Consider the following 22,303-nt stretch of genomic DNA (forward strand, 5'->3'; position numbering starts at 1 on the left):
CAGTGAAGAAAATAAGTATTTGAACACCCTGCTATTTTGCTATTTCTCCCACTTAGAAATCATGGAGGGGTCTGAAATTTTCATCGTAGGTGCATGTCCACTGTGAGAGAGATAAACTAAAAAGAAAAATCCAGAAATCACAATGCATGATTTTTTAACAATTTATTTGTGTGATACAGCTGCTAATAAGTATTTGAACACCTGAGAAAATGAATGTTAATATTTGGTACAGTAGCCTTTGTTTGCTATTACAGAGGTCAAACGTTTCCTGTAGTTTTTCACCAGGTTTGCACACACTGCAGGAGGGATCTTGGCCCACTCCTCCACACAGATCTTCTCTAGATCAGTCAGGTTTCTGGGCTGTCGCTGAGAAACACGGAATTTGAGCTCCCTCCAAAGATTTTCGATTGGGTTCAGGTCTGGAGACTGGCTGGGCCATGCTAGAACCTTGATATGCTTCTTACGGAGCCACTCCTTGGTTTTCCTGGCTGTGTGCTTCGGGTCGTTGTCGTGTTGGAAGACCCAGCCACGACCCATCTTCAATGCTCTGACAGAGGGAAGGAGGTTGTTCCCCAAAATCTCACAATACACGGCCCCAGTCATCCTCTCTTTAATGCAGTGCACTCGTCCTGTCCCATGTGCAGTAGGGATGGTGTTCTTCGGATTGTACTCTTCATTCTTCTTCCTCCAAACACGCTTATTGGAATTATGACCAAAAAGTTCTATTTTGGTCTCATCTGACCATAAAACTTTCTCCCATGACTCCTCTGTATCATCCAAATGGTCATATGCAAACTTAAGACGGGCCTTGACATGTGCTGGTTTAAGCAGGGGAACCTTTCGTGCCATGCATGATTTCACATCATGATGTCTTAGTGTATTACCTACAGTAACCTTGGAAACGGTGGTCCCAGCTCTTTTCAGGTCATTGACCAAGTCCTGTCGTGTAGTTCTGGGCTGATTCCTCACCTTTCTTAGAATCATTGAGACCCCACGAGGTGATATCTTGCATGGGGCTCCACTCCGATTGAGATTGACCGTCATGTTTAGCTTCTTCCATTTTCTAATGATAGCTCCAACAGTGGACCTTTTTTCACCAAGCTGCTTGGTAATTGCTCCGTAGCCCTTTCCAGCCTTGTGGAGGTGTACAATTTTGTCTCTGGTGTCTTTGGACAGCTCTTTGGTCTTCGCCATGTTACAAGTTAAAGTCTTACTGATTGTATGGGGTGGACAGGTGTCTTTATGCAGCTAACGACCTCAAACAGGTGCATCTGATTCAGGATGATACATGGAGTGCAGGTGGACTTCTAATGGGCAGACTAACAGGTCTTTCAGGGTCAGAATTCTAGATGATACACAGGTGTTCAAATACTTATTTGCAGCTGTATCACACAAATAAATTGTTAAAAAATCATGCATTGTGATTTCTGGATTTTTCTTTTTAGTTTATCTCTCTCACAGTGGACATGCACCTACGATGAAAATTTCAGACCCCTCCATGATTTCTAAGTGGGAGAAATAGCAAAATAGCAGGGTGTTCAAATACTTATTTTCTTCACTGTATATATATACCATATACCATATCTTACACCTATTCAGCCTGTTCTCTATTCTTTTATTGTTAGAACTTGCCTTCCAAGAGGACGTAATGTCTGTTTTGGTCAAGTAGTTTGCAAAATAAATTACCCGCAAAAAGTGCGAGTTATACTCCAGTGCGACTTATGTATGTTTTTTTCTACCTAATTATGTGCGACTTATAGTCCAGAAAATACGGTATATAAAGGGGACCTTTTCTGACCTATAAATGTAGTTAGAATGTTGTATTCTCGTGTTAAATGATGCCAAAGTTTCAGATAATGAGGTTTTCACATTTGGAAGTGAGCCCTGAAAAAAGTTTGGGATGCCTCAAAACGCTCGGTGTCAAAAGGCGTGGTAAAACTGCCCCTTTGTGATGTCACAGAGGGGTGGACTTCCTTATATGGGCATGTGCGTATGTCAGCGAAGCTCTCTGCCCTTCCCCTAGCTCTGATCCTCTGTTTACTTGCTAGGAATGACTTGTACGGTGGTTACTGATTCCCTACCAGCAAAAGAAATGGATTTGAATCCGTCAACGGCATTTCAGCTTTGTGTGCTGGTTATTGTGTGACGCTGCTCTATAGGAGTATCCCCATGACTGCCCTTTAAACATACAATAAGTCCCATTTCCCTTTGACCAGGAAATCAGGACGTCCTGACAACTTTTGATAAGGAACATTTTGAGCAACTGTGGCTCATGAATGCATTGCCAGTGGAAATGTGTGGATAAATGACTGTATGAATCATGTTGTTTACCTTGTTACCAATTGTTAGAAGCTTAACGGAAAACCAACAGCTTATGTGACCATGCATCATAAGAAGTGATTATTATATGTGCACATACAGTATGTCCCCAAACACACACACACACGCTTTCATACCATGAAAAAAGATTCATGTTTCTTATTAGCGCATTCACTTTCAGCCATCCCCTCCCTTACCAGCCATTTTTGATCGATTTGTTTAATTTTTGGAGCAAAATTGGCAGTGCCGATTCGTGAATATCCACTGCACTTCACCGTACGGCAGTTTTTCTAGTTCCTGGGGAAAAAAAAGGCAACATGACATACACAGTTGTCATGGGACAGCGACCATATGGAAACAAATGCGTGCCATGTCAATAGGAAATTGCAGGCTTGCTGGTAACTAATGTGATCTGCGACAGAGTACATATCAGTGGCGGATGGACAAAGCTCTGTGAGAGGCGGATAGAGAGGTGATGGCGATGATGAAGAGTGACATGAGCTGCCTTGACTGTGTAAAATCACTCCCCGGGGGCCTTTCCACACGTTAAATGACACAAACGGCCTGCAACTGTCCTCCCCAGATCACTGTCGCAGGAACACTGTGGACTCTCTGACACTGACCACACACAAACACACACACACACACACACACAGAGACACACACAGGCAGGAACTCGGGCATAAGCACCTCCAACTAAACATACAAACACACACGCCTGACAGTTCTGTCCCTGCGGTCTGTCAAAGCGTGTGCCAGGAAGCCTGTGCTTTGTGTTGCGTCGCACACGTGAGGTTGAGCCAGTCGGCAGCTTGGGCTCAGCGTGCGTTTTAGAGTGCTGTCCAATTAGAAGAGCCTCCACTCTGAACTGTCTCTTGGTAATTAGAAAGGACAGGGCGAGTGAAACATGGCTGAGGGTGAAGTTAGCGGACGTCTCGTTTAGAGGAGGATTCTCCCTTACTTCTTTGGCTGTAATAGGATGAAACACACATTGGCTTAACCGGTCTGTGTTACCCAACCCCCCCTCGACGCGCACCCAAAAGACGGGAGGCGTGGTGTCCCTGCACTTTGCTGATATGTGAATTTTTTTTAATCTATTTACACCAAGAAGCAAAGAAATGGACACACTGTTGAGTTTTTGTATGCACCATGAATAAGTATTTTTTTGTATTTGTTTCTTGTTATTTATTATTTTATATACTATTCGTATTATTTGTAACAATAACTATTATAACTATAAATTTGGTTAAATTGCCTGTATGGAAGTGAATATTCTCTATATACGGCACGACGGTCAACCTCGGCCATCTCTGTGTGGAGTTTGCATGTTCTCCCCGTGCATGCGTGGGTTTTCTCCGGGTACTCCGGTTTCCTCCCACATTCCAAAAACATGCTAGGTTAATTGGCGACTCCAAATTGTCCATAGGTATGAATGTGAGTGTGAATGGTTGTTTGTCTATATGTGCCCTGTGATTGGCTGGCCACCAGTCCAGGGTGTACCCCGCCTCTCGCCCGAAGACAGCTGCGATAGGCTCCAGCATATCCCCCGCGACCCTTGTGAGGAAAAGCGGTAGAAAATGAATGAATGAATTCTCCATATATTTTTTAATCTTTATACAGCTGAACCTTGGTTAGCATCCGCTGTGTTTTGCTTAATGTAAAAAAATTACACTAAAATGTTGCTTTGGTTTGCGTACAATTTTCCATATAGAGTACAGTATGGTATGCATTTTGTCGCGTCCAAGTGTGTTTTGACTGTCCAATTTCCAGTCTAATTTGACTGTTCTCAAAGACACGGTATGACTATGAGATCAGCACCTGGCCTCTTCAACGCAACCTTCCTGTTTTGTCATGAGTTAGTTGTGTTTATCACCCTTTTCATCAAAATGTTGGCACATGCTACTTTCTTTGGCTACAAAGATTGGTGTTGATTGAAGGTAAAAGTAAATTTTCATTTAAATCCATGCATTTCAATTTGTCTAAATATAATCGTAAAACTATAAAAACGTGTTTTGTGCTAAGATTTTGGGTTTTCTGGAATGAACGACGCTAACCAAGGTTCCACTGTATCTGTGTAAGACAACACCGTAAAGTCTTTTGATACTACTTAATTATCTCACTTTCTGGTGCATGGCTTTGTGTTATCATTGAAAATCTAAAGAAAACGTTAACATTTTTAGTTACAGGAGACTGACTGACGTTTATCTCAAACACCTTGCAGCTGTCCCATCAGCACCTCGCAACGTGATATCCAGCGTCAACGAGACCTCTCTGTCCCTGGAGTGGGAAGAGCCCGAGGACACAGGTGGAAGGAGCGACCTGGTGTATAACGTGGTGTGCAAGAAATGCCTGCGAGACCGCAGTCCGTGCACACGATGCGACGACAACGTGGACATCTCCCCCCGGAGGCTTGGCCTGAGGCAGAGGAAGGTGGTGGTGAGAAATCTGCAGGCTCACACCCGCTACAGTTTCGAGGTGCAGGCGGTCAGCGGCGTCTCCGGGAAGAACCCCGCCTCTCCGCGTTACTCCACAGTCAACATCACCACCAACCAGGCCGGTTAGTAGACCTGTCAATGACACTGGACGTGTCCACAAACCAAGTTAATTCTTATGGCTTCCCGATCAATAGCACTTAACATCACGGTGAAAGAGGCTCTTTAGTGGATCCTACAATCAGTCAATGTCAATGAGTGTCTTAATGATCTCTTCGTATCCGCAGCAATAACAGTAAACGTTTCGGAACAAAATAAAAACACAAACCAATGTCACCTTTTGACATTTTTCCCGACTGAACTTCTCAGCACCTTTCACACACTGTAATCATTTTAGTTAACCCGCGTTTAATCCACTTTACTGTGCTTTATGGAACGCGGACGGTGGCTGGGAGTCTCTTTCAAGCTTCAGCGGCCCATAGAGGTGAAACATCCACCATTAAGGTTGGACGGTTGAGCCTATTAAATCTATACTTTAATTCAATTTGCAATTTAGTGAACTTGTAAGTGGAAGCAGATGAGACTCATTTAGCAGTAATCCAAAAACGACACACACAAATTAGCATACGTGGCCCGCACGGGTTCTCAAACCCGCAGAAAGCACGCTACGCCAGTAGGAAGAAACCGGGCCACAAGGGCAAGGCTGAGGAGGACAGGTGAAGATTAAAAGTCCGACAGAGACATTGTGAGCAATGGTACCTTGGAATTAATTACTACCCAAAAAACTAGGCAAGTTTTCCCACAGGATGTATTCATTAATTAATTCATTTCAGACACCCAGAAATATTTTACAAAGTATTAATTTGTTTGAGAACAGTTCTTTTAAAAGGAGAATATAATGGTTAGCGTATACCCCGGTTTTTCTGCAATGTAAATTTTTTTTTGCCTCAGATAGCGTACATGTTCTGGTTAGTGTACAATATGGCTAATGTCTTGTCATGTAATTTATATCACAAAGCGTCCTTGTTAGAATTTGCTCATACATAGAAACAGGAACCATAAGTCAGTTTCACCCGTCTATGATGTCATCAGCAGTCGATTGTAGTTTTTTTCTAACTAACACAGTTACGCCAAAAGTCTCTACATTTCTTTTAAGCCTGACTGCAAAATAACTTACTCATAAAGGAGCTAAAGAAAGTCGCAAGTGGCAGCATTTTGCTAAAGAAGGTGAGAAACACTATTGAATTCATGAAATGACTCATGGCCAAACAGGAATTTAATCTCGCTCCCACATTACCGTTTACTCACGTCTTCAATCAAGGTGAAAGTGTCGTTGAATGTTAATTTATTCCTTGAAGTGCATGTAAAACTATAATTGGAAAACTATAAAAACATGTTTGCCTTTCTGCAACTAAATATTTGGATTTACGTGATTTTTTAATTAAATATTTTGATTCGGTTTGAGTATGTTTCAGTTTGAGTCAGATTTATGACGCTGACCAAGGTTTCATTGTATTCTTCAAATTATTTGAAGTGCATGTAAAACTATAATTGTAAAACTATAAAAACATGTTCGCCTTTCTGCAACTAAATAATTGGATTTACGTTATTTTTTAATTAAATATTTTGATTCGGTTTGAGTATGTTTCAGTTTGAGTCGGATTTATGACGCTAACCAAGGTTTCATTGTATTCTTCAAATTATTTGCACTAAAACTGTTGGATATACCGTGGCCATGTTCCATTGCAGCACCATCAGCAGTACCGACGGTCCATCTGATGCGTTCCACCTCAGACACCCTGAGCCTGTCATGGCTGCCCCCCGAGAAACCTAATGGGGTCATTCTGGACTACGAGATTAAATACCACGAAAGGGTGAGTTGGCCTTTTTTTTCTTTTTTCATGGAGATGCTGGGAAATGGAATATTAAAGTGGTGTATATGTGAGCGACTCATTTCTATTGATGGCGAGTCTCAGCAGCTGCTGCAATGTTGAATCACTGGTATTGATCAAATTCCCTGCAAGCGCTGAAAGGTATAATGTGCTCTTTTTACGACCTCCAGCGATCAAATGACCTTCATATTACAGAACAGTCTCAACAGGACTGCATGCTTGAATAATGATGTCCGTTTAAAACGCTGAGAATCTTGTTTTTACATTTACCACTTCTACAACTCGAGCTTTATCTGTTCGCAGCATATTTAAATATCGTCTTTCTACAAGCGTGGAGAAACTGCGTTATTGCAAACGTATTAAATAATTCCAGAAATCTGTCTAGGGAAAAAGAAAGTTCAAGCGCTGGTCTCATTAAATGTATTTAAAAGGAATTAATGATGTGAACTGAAGTTGGTTTCCCTGCAGATGTTTAATTCATATGCTTACTTTACATTGGAATGATTTTTTACATTTTGATGTTTACATTTTAACATCTTGATGATAAACAGTTTCACATGTCAAAGCCAGGGCAGCCTTTTAAAAGACATTCTTAATGTTGTCCTGCTTAATAAAAGTCAATTCCGTGTTAAAGGGGCCATCCACCACCCGTGAATGGTGTTAGGAATGGAATATTTTCTGCTATTCTTGTTCATTCATTCATTCATTCATTTTCTACCGCTTATCCTCATGAGGGTTGCAGGGGTGCTGGAGCCTATCCCAGATGTCTTTGGGCGAGAGGCGGGGTACACCCTGGACTGGTGGCCAGCCAATCACAGGGCACATATAGACAAACAACCATTCACACTCACATTCATACCTATGGACAATTTGGAGTCGCAAATTAACCTAGCATGTTTTTGGAATGTGGGAGGAAACCGGAGAGAACGGGGAGAACATGCAAACTCCACACAGAGATGGCAGAGAGTGGAATTGAACTCCGGTCTCCAAGCTGTGAGGCCTGCGTGCTAACCACTTGACACCGTGCAGACAATTTCATTTATCATTTATCAATATTTATACCAGTTAACATTTATGGTTTCTTATTGAAAAAAATGGATTCGGTTAGCATCCGTTTTGGTTTGAGTCGGCCATTCTGGAAGGAATGAAGGACACTAACTAAGGTTCCACTGTGCCTGAAAACCCACATATCCACACAGAGATGCCAGAGGGTGATATCGAACTCAGGTGTCCTAGCTGTGTGGCCTGCACGCTAGCCACTCCATGCAGCCTGTATTCTTGTTCTGTATCTCTATTTCTGGATGCTTCTAATGAGGACCCAATCTCCTGGTAGGACTAACTTGCTTTCCTGCTGGGAGGCAGAAGGATCCTCAGCTGATTGGCATATATCCTTTTGTTTTTTCTAACATTCGTCTCATATAGTCAGCAAGATTGGAATCACTATTTGTTTCCCATTGATTTTTGAAATGAGGTAGTCTATATGGTCTTCTGAACAGGGTTTTGTATGGTCTTAATCCGTTATATTGATGTATAATTTCACAAGATCCATGCAGTGTCCACAGTCACAAGTCTATTTTTTATCATTCCGTTCATTCGTTCTACCAGCCCTGCACTCTCTTTCGCTTAATGTAGAATGATATAGCTGGGTAACGGGCTGCACAGTGGTTGAGTGGTTAGCGCGCAGGCCTCACAGCTCGGACACCCGAGTTCAATTCCACCCTCGGCTATCTCTGTGTGGAGTTTGCATGTTCTCCCCGTGCATGTGTGGGTTTTTTTTCAGGTACTCCGGCTTCCTCCCATATTCCAAAAACATGTTAGGTTAATTGGCGACTCCAAATTGTCCATAGGTATGAATGTGAGTGTGAATGGTTGTTTGTCTATATGTGCCCTGGGATTGACTGGCGACCAGTCCAGGGTGTACCCCGCTTCTCACCCAAAGACAGCTGGGATAGGCTCCAGCCCCCCCGCGACCCTTGTGAGGATAAGCGGTAGAAAATGAATGAATGAATATTGAGAAATTACCTTACATTATATTTCCTTAACCTTATGAATGTGAGTGTGAATGGTTGTTTGTCTATATGTGCCCTGTGATTGGCTGGCCACCAGTCCAGAGTGTACCCCACCTCTCGCTCGAAGACAGCTGGGATAGGCTCCAGCAACCCCTGCAAACCTTGTGAGGATAAGCGGTAGAAAATGAATGAATGAATGATTGGTAATGCTAGCATTTGTTTACCCAGTTACAAGTATGTGATGATGCTAACATGATCAGTAAACATGAATCTCCCGTCCTTAGGGCCAGGCTATGTCGCACACTGTGACATCCCAGCACAGCTCAGCCAAGGTGGAGGGGCTGAGGGCCTCTACGCCCTACGTCGTGCAGGTCAGAGCGCGCACCGTAGCGGGATATGGACGCTACAGCAACCCCATGGACGTCAGCACCAGCCTGCACAGTATGAACTTGTGTTTATCTCCCTGGCGATCTGCAGATACGGTTTTATAGTTTTATAGTTTTATAGCTTTATGGCTCTAGACGTTTAATGGCCTCTGCTATCCAGGTGGTACAGAGCACCGTCTAATCCCTCCAGTCTCGCTTTAGCTGTTATTCATTTGTGCGTTTTTGTGTGATTCGGTCCAGGTGACCCTCAGAAGTCTGTGCAGGACCAGCTGCCTCTCATCATTGGCTCAGCCTCGGCAGGGCTGGTCGTCATTGTTGCTTTGGTAGTGATAGCCGTTGTCTGCCTCAAGTAAGTGTTTGATTTTTATTACTGACAAAATGAACAGAAGAGTTGGCTCATTAAATATTAACATGCAGTCATATAGTTAACCTTCAAAGGGCGGTTCTGTTTGAAAAATAGATAAGTGAATTTATCTGATAGTGATAAAACCTGGAAAAAGTCAAGGCTGATCATACTAACGTGATGTTGTTTACACGCCGCTCTTTTACAGGAAGCAGCGTAGTGGCTCTGAGCTGGAGTACACAGAGAAACTGCAGCAGTACAGTAAGTTTATGTGTTCTGCAGCTGCACTTTATTGGTCATGCATGCACTGTAACTGCTCCAATCACCTGACCCAGACAGGAAACAAGTTCTGTGTTTGCACAGTACCCCTATTCTACCTTGACAATGTTTTGCTGTGTGCTCTGTTTCTTCCTATATTAACTTAGCTAAATATGCTGCTAGGGGGTCCTTTAAATGTTGGCCCAGAGACACCAAATGCAATTTAGACTCAGGCACACCTACAGCACAAGTCTTTCTTTTCATCACCGACCATGATGGGTTTTTTTTTAAGCTGCGATAGTCATCTCTGCGTCCAAGGGTGACTCCCAGCTGAAGTAGGCTCATGGAGCTGTAAGCACAAATAAGGCATCAATTAAATGTAGTAATCTTATGTGAGTTAAGCAGAATATTAAAAACAGCTTGAAACTTGGGTCATCAATTATAATGTGCTTTATATAACGTTTGAGTTGAACTCACATGGCATTTGGCCACCAATTTTTTTATTTTTATTTTTATTTTTATTTTTATTTTTATTTTTATTTTTATTTTTATTTTTATTTTTATTTTTATTTTTATTTTTATTTTTATTTTTATTTTTATTTTTATTTTTATTTTTATTTTTATTTTTATTTTTATTTTTATTTTTATTTTTATTTATTTAATTTATTCAAGTTATTTAAAGTAGAATTTTTCTCAGCAGACACTATGACAACCAAACGGCACATTTAAAAAAATTAAAAAAACAGAAAAAAATGACATATATGTTGACATACAGTCACAATAGTGTAACTTAACACTAACCTAATCATTAATTCTTTCAATCTTATCATTGAATATGATAAGAGATGAGATTTGTTACTTTTCTAAAAAGTACAAGAAAAAAAAAATATATATATATATTACAATCTATCAATTCCAAAAACATGCTAGGTTAATTGGCGACTCCAAATTGTCCATAGGTATGAATGTGAGTGTGAATGGTTGTTTGTCTATATGTGCCCTGTGATTGGCTGGCAACCAGTCCAGGGTGTACACTGCCTCTTGCCTGAAGACAGCTGGGATAGGCTCCAGCACCCCCACGAGCCTTGTGAGGAAAAGCGGTAGAAAATGAATGCATGAATGAGTTATTGTCCCAGTTGTAGTGCTTACATTTTTTTTAAATACATACTATTGAATACATTGTGTTCCATTTATATGAGAAGTAATCAGGAAAATTAAAAGTGTAAAATTATTGACATTGTTGTATAAATTATATGAAGATGGTTGAATATTATGGATGGGAAATGTTCCCTTTTATATATGTGCAAGTATAGCACCTTTATTACTGTGATATTGATTTTCTTCATCTCAGTTTCTCCAGGGGTTAAAGTGTACATCGACCCTTTCACCTACGAGGACCCCAACGACGCCATTCACGAGTTCGCCAAAGAGATAGACATCTCCTGCATAAAGATTGAAGAAGTCATCGGTGCAGGTGAATAACAGCGCAGCTGCTTTTTTGTCCGAGGGGACACTGAATGAGTCACGCTCATTAATGATTTATTTGAAGAGGAGTGTGCCATCAAGGGCTTGGGTTTGTTCTGTGAGAAGAGCTTTAAGGCACAAAAGGGGCTTTAGATTCCGAGCGTGCATGCGAGAGAAAGCTACGGGTGGGATGGATGGATGGATGGATGGATGGATGGAGGTGAAAATCTTTCTCTCCCCTTCAATCTGTTTTTTGTTTCTCTCCAGCAGCATGTTCTGTCCTGATTTCACCTCCAAATGACAGTGCTGCATCGACTTTCCTCCATCTTTACTTTCTGTCTCCTCTTCTCTTCCTTTTGTAAATGTTTGCACTCAGGCACCACTTGTGCGACACCCAAGTTCCTCACCCGTCCACTTTGTCCCTACACGACACCCAGATTGCACACTCGATCACAGCCAGCCACCCCCTCGCTGCCTGGCATCTTTACCCTTTGACCTCCCTCCTCGCCGTTTCCTTTTCTTTATTTGAACCCCCCCACATTTAGACGCCGACCTCTCTAAAAACGGCCCATTCAGTTCCGTCTTCCCACACACACTCCAGCGTCCCCTCCTTTTCTTCTCCTCTGCTCACTCACCCCTTCTCCCTCATCACCCTCACCCCCTCCCTCCTCTCCCTTTTCCCCCGCACCCCCCTTGTCTCACCCCAGGTGAGTTTGGCGAGGTGTGTCGCGGACGGCTCAAGCAGGCCGGCCGCAGGGAAATGGTGGTAGCCATTAAGACCTTGAAAGCCGGCTACACGGAGCGCCAGAGGCGGGACTTCCTCGCCGAGGCTTCCATCATGGGCCAGTTCGACCATCCCAACGTCATCCGGCTGGAGGGTGTGCTGACACGGAGCTGCCCCGTCCTTATCATCACAGAATTCATGGAGAATGGCGCGCTTGATTCCTTCCTCAGGGTAAGCCCGGCGGAAGGTGCTCGCCACGTCAACCTCTGACTGAAAAGATTACTTTCACTTTCTATCAAAGCTGAGAGGAACACACACACATATGCACTCACGACACCCCCCAACCCCCCCTTGGGTTATCGGAATGTTTTACGCTCCATAAAACACCCCGAGGCATTCACTTGCTGAGTGATAGAGATTAAATGCGCAATATTACGTTTTGTCGGCAGGCGTAGTGTCTCTGCTTGACGCTCCTAACTGATGCTGACACTCTTTTCAATGCTCAAACTCCAGGTGGAAAACTGTTGCATTTTTGGATGCATCGCTAGTGTATTTTGGAGTCTTTGTGCGACTACAGAATACATTAGTGATCAGAGTTTTTTTTCGCTTCATGCCACCTCCGCCCCCACACACAAAGTGCTGAACAAAGACAGGAAGAGAAATGAGGCGTCGTGCGGTACATTTACAGCTGCGTGGAGGCTATTACATGTAGTTTACATCTCCTACAATGGCTTTTCTTTGCCTGGTTGCACCGAGAAGACTAAATGAGGCTACTTAATGCTTTTAGCAAATCAAATCTGACAATAAATGATCATTTTAATATTTACAGTACAAACCTACGCATGGTCTGCATTGATAAAACTTGTTTTGCTTCATGTCAGCAGCTCTATCTGGAGGTTGAACCTTTTGACACAATACTTCTGATGCTGAATGAAGTGTGTAATGAGGTGATATGTATTTACTGCAAACATCACTTTATGACCTTTCCGTCCCTGCTTTGGTCTTGCCGAATGAGCCGGATTACAGACAAATGCACCTCCATCAGTCGCTAGGCTATATAATTAATCAGCTGCAACCCATTAAACGGCATGTAAACATAGCATCAAATACACTTAAATGCGAGTATGGTCGTCGGTCATTAAACATCACTGATAGATAAAGGATGATACATTTGCACAAAATGGTCCATGTTTCCGTCTGCTTTTTTGTAATCAATATTCATAAAAAAAAGACATTAACACGATTGTTAATACATGTCATGGGTTTATAGAAATTGAAGAAAAGCTACGTCAAAATAACATTCAAACTAGTATTTGTGTGAATTCACTCAAAATATCAATATGTATTATGGTTTTATTAATGAAAAAACCCAAACATAATAAATTAATGGGGCGACACGGCGGTCGAGTCACAGCTAGGAGACCAGGGTTCAATTTCACCCTCGGCCATCTCTGTGTGGAGTTTGCATGTTCTCCCCGTGCATGCGTTCCTTTTCTCCGGGTACTCCGGTTTCCTCCCACATTCCAAAAACATGCTAGGTTAATTGGTGACTCCAAATTGTCCATAGGTATGAATGTGAGTGTGAATGGTTGTTTGTCTATATGTGCCCTGTGATTGGCTGGCGACCAGTCCAGGGTGTACCCTGCCTCTCGCCCAAAGACAGCTGGGATAGGCTCCAGCACCCCCGCGACCCTCGTGAGGATAAGCGGTAGAAAATGAATGAATATTTGATCAAATGATTTGTGGGTGAAGCCACTATTTTTTATCAAAAGTGCTCTAGTCTTGGTTAGGTACTGCATTGAAAAACGCATATTCTGCCCACTTCCTGTTCATTGCAAGCCACGCCCCACAAAACACGGACAAGCCTCCGCACCAGTTAGCTGTTTTTTTCGTTAATGTTTTATTGAGTGAATCTATATTCTTTATAGAAATGTCCTCCCTTGCACAAAAAAGGCAACCGGAAACGGAAGTTTCCCCACCCGGCGGGTACACAAATATACAAATACACACTCCAGCATAGCAGACTCGCTGACGGATGGCTATAAAAGCTTTCTTTTGTTGACTTGAATAAAATATTCAGCACCAGAAATCTAAAGTTGCTGTTTCAGCCTTTCAGCAATACAGTTTTTCCACTTAATTGTCTATTGATGTTTTCATCTAGCGCCAGTGGAGCGCTGATCTATGAGAATTTTTTGGGTTTATACCCATGTGCTTTGAGAAATCTGTAAGATTTTAAATTAAAAGCTCATTTAGTCGTTGCATAAAAAATGTTACATCCGCTGTGTGTGTATAGGTTATTCTAGGGTTTAGGCTCAGTATCAATACAGAAACGCCAGGGAAGCCAGAAGCTAATAGGACTTTGAACTATGGCTACTATAACACACTTATATGGAAACACCTGACAATCAAACCTACCTTGTGTAAAAAAAACCCTCCATAAAGCAACCCAGCTCCTGACCAACATCACCAAGAAGGTAGAGCTTGGACTTCCTGGCAAAGTGTGGCATGGGGGCCATTTGTGGAACATACAGTTGCTCAGTGCAGAAATAAAAAATATTAAAAAGTGGGAAAAATAGCGCAAAAAGACATGATATAACTAGAAAAATTAAAAATGTTGACACTTAGTACTCATAAAAACACACAGATTGTGTGACAATAACCGTGCAATAAACAGTGCAATAACCATGCAATAAAAAAACTTCATGTTCCCTTGTGGAACTAATAAAGATATTATCTTATCTTAAACATTTCAAAATGCACCTGCATTGTTTTTTTATAATTTTTAAATAAAAAGTTTGTTTTTCCAGTCATTTTTTTATTGTCAGATGTTACCATGAAGCGTCATAACATCCTTCGCTAATGCCTTCACCACCACTCATCCATTTGCTTATTTCAACGTATCATTTGTTCTCTATTTTTCCTCTCAATGGCTTGAGAGTAAAAATGGAGACCAACATCGGCAAGAAGGTAGAGCTTGGACTTCCTGCCAAAGTGTGGGATGGGGGCCATTTGTGGAACATACAGTAGCTCAGTGCACAAATAAAAAATAATAAGAAGTGGGGAAAAATAGCGCAAAAAGACAATATAACTAGAAAAATCTAAAATGTTGATACTTAGTACTCATAAAAACACACAGATTGTGTGACAATAACCGTGCAATAAACAGTGCAATAACCATGCAATAAAAAAACTGCATGTCCCCTTGTAGGACTAATAAAGATCTTATCCTATCTTGGACAATTCAAAATGCACCTGTATTGTTTTTTGACTTTCTAAATAAAAAGTTTGTTTTCCCAGTCATGTTTTTTTTTTATTGTACTTTCATGTTAAAAATCTCGTCTTGTCTTGAAACCCTTAATTATTCAGCTAAATTCCGAGAATACTTGAAAAGGTCAGATGTTATAACATCCATCACTAATGCCTTCACCACCACTCATCCATTTGCTTATTTCAACGTATCATTTGTTCTCCATTTTTCCTCTCAATCATTTATCCCCCCCCCCCTCCCCGTCCTATAATTAACCTCCGCTTCATCCCTCAGCTGAACGACGGCCGCTTCACAATGACACAACTGGTGGGGATGCTGCGCGGCATCGCCGCAGGAATGAAGTACCTGTCAGACATGAACTATGTCCACAGAGACCTCGCCGCCCGCAATATTCTGGTCAACAGCAACTTGGTGTGCAAGGTCTCTGACTTTGGCCTGTCACGCTTCCTGGATGACACGTCTGCTGATCCCACATACACAAGCTCACTGGTCAGTATTATGTGTGTGTGTGTGAAGTGCTTTAAACTATTTTATTATGAAAATAATAATGATCTTTTCTAAGGTCAAAGCCAACTTTTTGACATTCCTAACTGTAATGAAAGTGTAAAATGAAGTTAAAAAAATAAGGAAGTGGGGGCCCATCATTTTGTGCAAGTACACGCATCGCTGCCAGGAGGCATAGAGCACCAAGTCATCCCGAGGTAGGAGAGGAAAAATAGACAAGTCATCCGACACTGCGCTCTTTGCTGTGATGATTGACAGCACGCAGCAGTAGAAGAGAGAAAAATGCCAGAATTCAACCTAATTGCCTGTCATCCCTTGATGGTGTAATGGTACAGCTGCTGCCTTTTACGACAGAGGGCGCAGGTTTGATCTCAACTCTGAATATTATTTTCTTTTTAATTACTTTACTTTGCATAAAAATAATTTATTGAACAACATATTTGTTTAAAATTCCTGGCAGAGATGCAAGCTTTTGGCCAGGGGCGGCCCTGGATGGCGTTAGTCAAAAGTCATTTTTTTTTAGTAGAAATGCCTCAAATCTTTCTTCTTTCTTTCTTCTTTTCTTAATTTATTTCAGACATGCATACTATGTTACATTATTCTTTCTCACATATACACTTACAATATCTATTTATATATTTATTTATTTTATATACAAATTTCCCCACTGAGGGACGAATAAAGGCATATCTTAATCTTATATATATGTATATATACATATATATACATATACATACACATATATACATACTACATATACATACATACATACATATCTACATATATATATATATATATACACACATACATACACACACACACAACACCTCATTACTACACATGTCTGAAAAGGAGCAGGAAGAAGCAAAGCTTGTTAAATCCTACCCCTTATCCACGCCATAGCAGTTACCAATTCAATATGTGATTTTTTTTTTCCACACATATAATCACAGAATCTTACATAAGACAAAACAACAAAAGAAGAGTGGGAACATCGGACACCCCAGCAAAACCCCAGGACATTGCTAAAGCACACCACCAACCCGGCCAGTTCCCCCACCTGGCCCCGACCCCCCCAGCCCCTGAGTGCACCCACCGAGTGCCCAGCACCCCAGCAGTCCCCGCACACCCCGTTGCCCTCCAATAAGATGCCATTTTGGCTGGACCCACAATTATGTGTGATCCCTGGGCGGGCCTACATTTGGATGGATTGTTTATTTTGTTATCCAACAGACCTATTTCTTGTGCCACCGACATGTCACCGTCATGTGGTCAACGTGACACCCGATGTCCAACCATCACTTTACCTCCCGGGCGCCCCAAATAGCAAACTTTGCAACCGTTAGTGTTAATTATTTGATACGGATATGATGTTAGCATGTTGGCTACACAAGAAGAGGTTAATTGGCAACTCTTTGTTTATGTTTGCCTTGCAATTGACTGGCGGCCAAAAGCCAGCATGGGATAGACTCACGGATGGATGATATGAGGTCTTGCACGACATCCTGCATGACAGCGATTTAAAGAATAGTAGCCGGGTCCCAAAATCGGACCCTGGGGGTCGGGGGGGTGGAGGTTCATTGTCCTTCTAGTAGTGTGCAAGCGTGCCTGTGAAATTAACATCAGTTTCTCTCTGTTTACTGCCTTATTGCTACGTACATGCCATTCCCCCTCTTAAGTGTGTGTTTGTGTGTGAGCAGGGAGGGAAAATTCCCATCCGGTGGACGGCGCCAGAGGCCATTGCCTTCAGGAAGTTCACCTCTGCCAGTGACGTGTGGAGTTATGGCATCGTTATGTGGGAGGTGGTGTCGTATGGAGAGAGGCCATACTGGGACATGAGCAACCAGGATGTGAGTTATTACCATTATTATTATGCAAACATACATGAGACATATGCAGCTTGATATTCATTTTTAAGTTGTTTGTTTTTTTTTTGGGGGGGGGGGTCATATTATCTCCTCACTGCAGCTGCAGACGCAGTATGTCTGTGTTCTGCTTTATTTCACCCTATTTACAACTTTAGTCTGCACACCCCCTCTCCCAAATATGCAGACTGAAAAGCTCCCCCATAACACACACACACACACGTCGGAGGTTGTTACCTGCAGGCTATCTGCGATGCACAGACGCCCAACTCCAGCAGCGAGCTAACAGGAAAATGTGTCTCTCCAACGCACGACTGGCAGCTCTACCCTCTATTCTCGGTGGACTATCTGCTCGGCATTGTAATTCAAAGTCAGACTAGTAACACTGATAACAAGAGAGCAAAAAAAAAAAGGAGCCGCTATGAAAAATGCCACCAACAAAAAGCGCCGTGCAGTAATGAAAGTATCAAAGTGGAGACCGTCCTATTGTTCCCACTCGCCTTTGTGCCAAAGTCTTAGCTCAATAACCGTCAGAGTCAACAAACAGAAGATGTAGAGAAAGGTGCTCGAGCACAATTGAAAAATGAAACAGCAAGCAGCAGGAGAGGAGGAGTGCTGTGGATGGAAAAACACTTTTTTTTTTTCCCAAATGACATTTTTTTTATTATTGTGGTGTGTTTAAAAACCCTACAGATCTTATGGAGAGAAATATGTTAGCCTGAGTGAAAATCCTGGGAGTGAACAATTTCAGCCTCCACTTATTGTCTCGCCCTCAATCACATGAGAATAATGTTTTTATCATTTCTGAATGACGGCGGACTGAAGCTGGGAATACGGGATGTGCTAGCAGGAATATTGGCGCACTTAAGGAAAGCATTTGGAGTGCACTAAAAAAAATGAAACAGGAGGCTTAATCCTTTTTCACCTGCAAGGAGGTAAGATTTCATCCAGATGCTTAATGTCTTCTTTGTTCGAGGTAACAACATGTAATAAGATCCGACATGAACACAAAATATGGGTCTGAACATGTTGAACGTAATTTAAACGGTTGCCAAATGCACCATCTGGGTCTGATCTGGAAAAAAATGCCATTTAAAAATATCCTTGCAATGGAAACATTTCACAGAGACACACAGCCGTTATTCTTGTCCACAGTCGAGCTTAGTGGTGATAGCGTCACGGTATGGGGTTGCATGAGTGCTGCCGGTACTGGTGAGCCACGGTTTATTGAGGGAAACAGGAAAACAGGTGCTAAACTATTGTGCAATATACATTCCATCCCTCGCTCCCTCACTTTTGGAGGGCCATGCCTGACTTAAGGTTAAGGTAATATAATGTAAGGTAATGTCTCAATATTCATTCATTTTCTACCGCTTATCCTCACAAGGGTCGGGGGTGCTGGAGCCTATCCCAGCTGTCTTCGGGCAAGAGGCGGGGTACACCCTGGACTGGTCGCCAGCCAATCACAGGGCACATATAGACAAACAACCATTCACACTCACATTCATACCTATGGACAATTTGGAGTCGCCAATTAACCTAGCATGTTTTTGGAATGTGGGAGTAGCCAGAGAAAACCCACGCATGCACGGGGAGAACATGCAAACTCCACAGAGAGATGGCCGAGGGTGGAATTGAACCCTGGTCTCCTAGCTGTGAGGTCTGCGCGCTAACCACTTTTTTGTCATTATTGCCACAGAGTGACCAGAATACGACATAGCGATCATTCATTCATTATTTCATTTCTGGAAAAGTGAGGGAAATCAAATCACAATATTGCGAAGGACCGCTGTAGATAAGCACAGCAATTACGGTGCATTCAAGGGCCGTCAAACAATCTGCAAAATCTCAACACTACATGAAGAAATCAGATAAACATGAAGACAAACTAAAATGTGTTGGCTTTTTTAACAGTGGTACATATGCTGTACCTGTATTGTATATTTAGAAAAAAAAATGGCCTATCCCAGAGGCGGGGTACACCCTCGACTGGTCGCCAGCCAATCACAGGGCACATATAGACAAACAACCATTCACACTCACATTCATACCTATGGACAATTTGGAGTCGCCAATTAACCTAGCATTTTTTTGGAATGTGGGAGGAAACCGGAGTACCCGGAGAAAACCCACGCATGCACGGGGAGAACATGCAAACTCCACACAGAGATGGCCGAGGATGGAATTGAACACGGGTCCTCTAGCTGTGAGGCCTGCGCGCTAACCACTGTAGCCCGTGCAAGGGATCCAGTGTGCATTAATTTTGCAATAGATCCACTGCTCTGTAGTAACAATGGTGTCTTGTCCCTCAGGTGATGACGGCAGTAGAGCAGGACTACCGGCTGCCCCCGCCCATGGACTGTCCCATGGTGCTGCACCAGCTCATGTTAGAGTGCTGGATGAAGGAGCGCAACCTGAGGCCCAAGTTCTCACGCATCGTCAACACCTTGGACAAGCTGTTGCGCAACGCCGGCAGCCTCAAGGTGGTGACCAGCACGTACTCAGGGTGAGCAGTAGTAGTACTCGTCTCTTTTGGCTTCTCTCATGCACACATAAAAGTTTTATTGCGTCTTGTTGTTGGAATACAACATATTCGGATGATGATACCGTGTGACTGAAGAAGCTCTCAGCAGCTGTGTTTATGGTCCGTACGACAACAAATTACTGCAACGTTATCTTGCAACATTTGGTCTTTAAGGAACACGTATTTCAGTCATTGCAACAGCAGATGCACACATGAGTTAAGGTTTTAATAATTTACACAGGCGTTTTAATAGATATCACATGGACAAAAGTATTGGGACACCTGCACCTACGGAAAGGGTGCCCACTTTTACAAATTCCTTTTTTTTTTTTTTAACATTTACATCAATAATGTACCTGGCAACATGACTTGAAGTGCTATTGTGGCACGCTTGAGTCGCCAAAATAGACATCTGTAGCTTGCAGGAAAAAGACGTCAACACATACTGTATGACACACAGAGTAACCTACGTACTGCACCATGTGATATACAAATATCTATAAAATTGAAAACCACAAGACATGCTGGGTAACTTTTTTCTCCCAACATTTTGCCATGTTTGTTGCATTTTTGCTAGATTACATGAAAATGTAGAGGAGGTCGTCAGTTAACATATTCTTGATATCCAATGTTTTATTGTTTGTAGCTCAACTACCCAGCATGCCTTGCGGGCTTTTGAAAGATAACAGTTTTAAGTTATGTTTATGTTAAGCACTTGTTGATTTATGTGATGCGTTAACTTGCTGTGGATGTGTTGTGTTTTCATTTCGTTGCACCGTGAGCAAGTATGCCGCTCTGATTGTTAACAATGCTGTAATTGTGTCAGTGATAATGGCTGAGAAGGCGTCAATGGCAGTTGTGTATCCTTTAGTTCATCCCAGAGTTCTTTGGTTGGGTTGAGGTTAAGTTCTTCTTCAACAGGTTCATCAAATTGTAGTGGAACCTTGGTTAGTGTCATTAATCTGTTCTAGAAGGTCTGACTCTAACCGAAACGTACTCTGACCAAAACAGTTTTTTCCCATATGAAATAATGTAAATCCATGTTAATCCGTTCCAGAAAGCCAAAAATGCTAATGCTAAACACGTTTTACATGCAGAATACAATTCTAAATGCATATAAATACATATAAATGATAAATAAAAGGGAGTAATAGACATTTCAGGTTATTTTACTTTACTTTATTGAAGACGTGATTGTTGTAAAAACAAGCTTAGTCGTGTTAGCGTCACGGTATTGGGTTGCATGAGTGCTGCCGGTACTGGTGAGCCACGGTTTATTGAGGGAAACAGGAGAACAGGTGCTAAACTGTTGTGCGATATACATTCCCCCCCTTCGCTCCCTCACTTTGGAGGGTCATGTCTGACTTCAAGGTAAGGTTAAGGTAATATAATGTAAGGTAATGTCTCAATATTTTGGCTGCAAAATAACCTAAAATGGAGCCAAAGAAAGTTGCAAGTCCCAGTATTGTGATTAGAAGAAGATGAGAAACATAACTGGTCACAGATAATATGGAGATAATATCCGTCTCCTGCAAGCTGCTTACAAGGACGTTTTGTGGTAAAACTACATTAAGACCACAGTTGTACTCATGCAGTGTATTAATAACACGGAAAGACGTGAGACACATTGTACGCTAGCTGGAAAATCTACTTAAACTGAGGCAAAATTTAGCTATAAATTGTCTACATGAAGTGAAAAAACATGCGAACCAAAGCATACGCTAACAAAGCGTCCACTTTATAATCTTATAGACCTTTCTTTCACACTTTCCCTGCAAAGTTGTAAGTATACTATTGTCAAAATATCCTGGTGAGATAAATTTAGCATTCAAGGGGCGTTAAAGGTGTCTAAGCAAACTAAGGATTTATTGAGGAATGGATTAAGAAGAGTGCCCACAGTGTTTGGAGAGTTTGGTCCTGCTGTAATTCCAACACATGTAGCCTTATACTCAATGCAATATTTGCAATATTTGCTATGCATGCTGAGAACACGGAGCTGCCCACTGTGCAACATCTCAGTGGGGGTGACTGCCGAGTGAAGAGATCCCTTTTCACTTTAAGAAGTGTGTACAGCATGTGTTTTTGTCATGTGACTGCCCGCCCTTGTTGCAATAATGGAGTCGAGTTGATTACACAGCAAATAACTGACCTCTCTGTGCTAAAAATACTAAAATATCATCATTTTTCCATTAGAGAGTGAACTGTATATATATATATATATATATATTTAAAGAGAGACTACACCTGTCTATGAGCCACAGTTGTCTACTTTGCAACATGGGATATGTAGTACACCGAAAGATGACTCATTGTCG

At 42.0% G+C, this 22,303-nt stretch overlaps 1 protein-coding gene across 4 annotated transcripts in view; it reads left to right on the plus strand.

Annotated features, from left to right (window-relative positions):
* Positions 1-22,303, plus strand: part of ephb3a (eph receptor B3a) — a 47,426-nt gene that overhangs the window by 18,778 nt on the left and 6,345 nt on the right. Inside the window, exons 5-14 of one of the 4 annotated variants that reach the window (XM_058066844.2) lie at positions 4,541-4,876; positions 6,501-6,625; positions 8,937-9,093; positions 9,279-9,387; positions 9,590-9,642; positions 10,991-11,113; positions 11,811-12,058; positions 15,369-15,584; positions 17,300-17,449; positions 19,777-19,970. In XM_058066844.2, coding sequence (XP_057922827.2) covers positions 4,541-4,876; positions 6,501-6,625; positions 8,937-9,093; positions 9,279-9,387; positions 9,590-9,642; positions 10,991-11,113; positions 11,811-12,058; positions 15,369-15,584; positions 17,300-17,449; positions 19,777-19,970 — 1,711 coding nt within the window. Of the gene's footprint in view, positions 1-4,540; positions 4,877-6,500; positions 6,626-8,936; positions 9,094-9,278; positions 9,388-9,589; positions 9,643-10,990; positions 11,114-11,370; positions 11,783-11,810; positions 12,059-15,368; positions 15,585-17,299; positions 17,450-19,776; positions 19,971-22,303 lie in introns of those variants that run through there. The other 3 variants (XM_058066848.2, XM_058066849.2, XM_058066847.2) reach the window with 3 other exon arrangements.

This window comes from Doryrhamphus excisus, linkage group LG6 (genome assembly GCF_037039965.1).
Source record: "Doryrhamphus excisus strain RoL-2023G ecotype Guam linkage group LG6, RoL_Dexc_Guam_v1.1, whole genome shotgun sequence".
NCBI lineage: Eukaryota > Metazoa > Chordata > Actinopteri > Syngnathiformes > Syngnathidae > Doryrhamphus > Doryrhamphus excisus.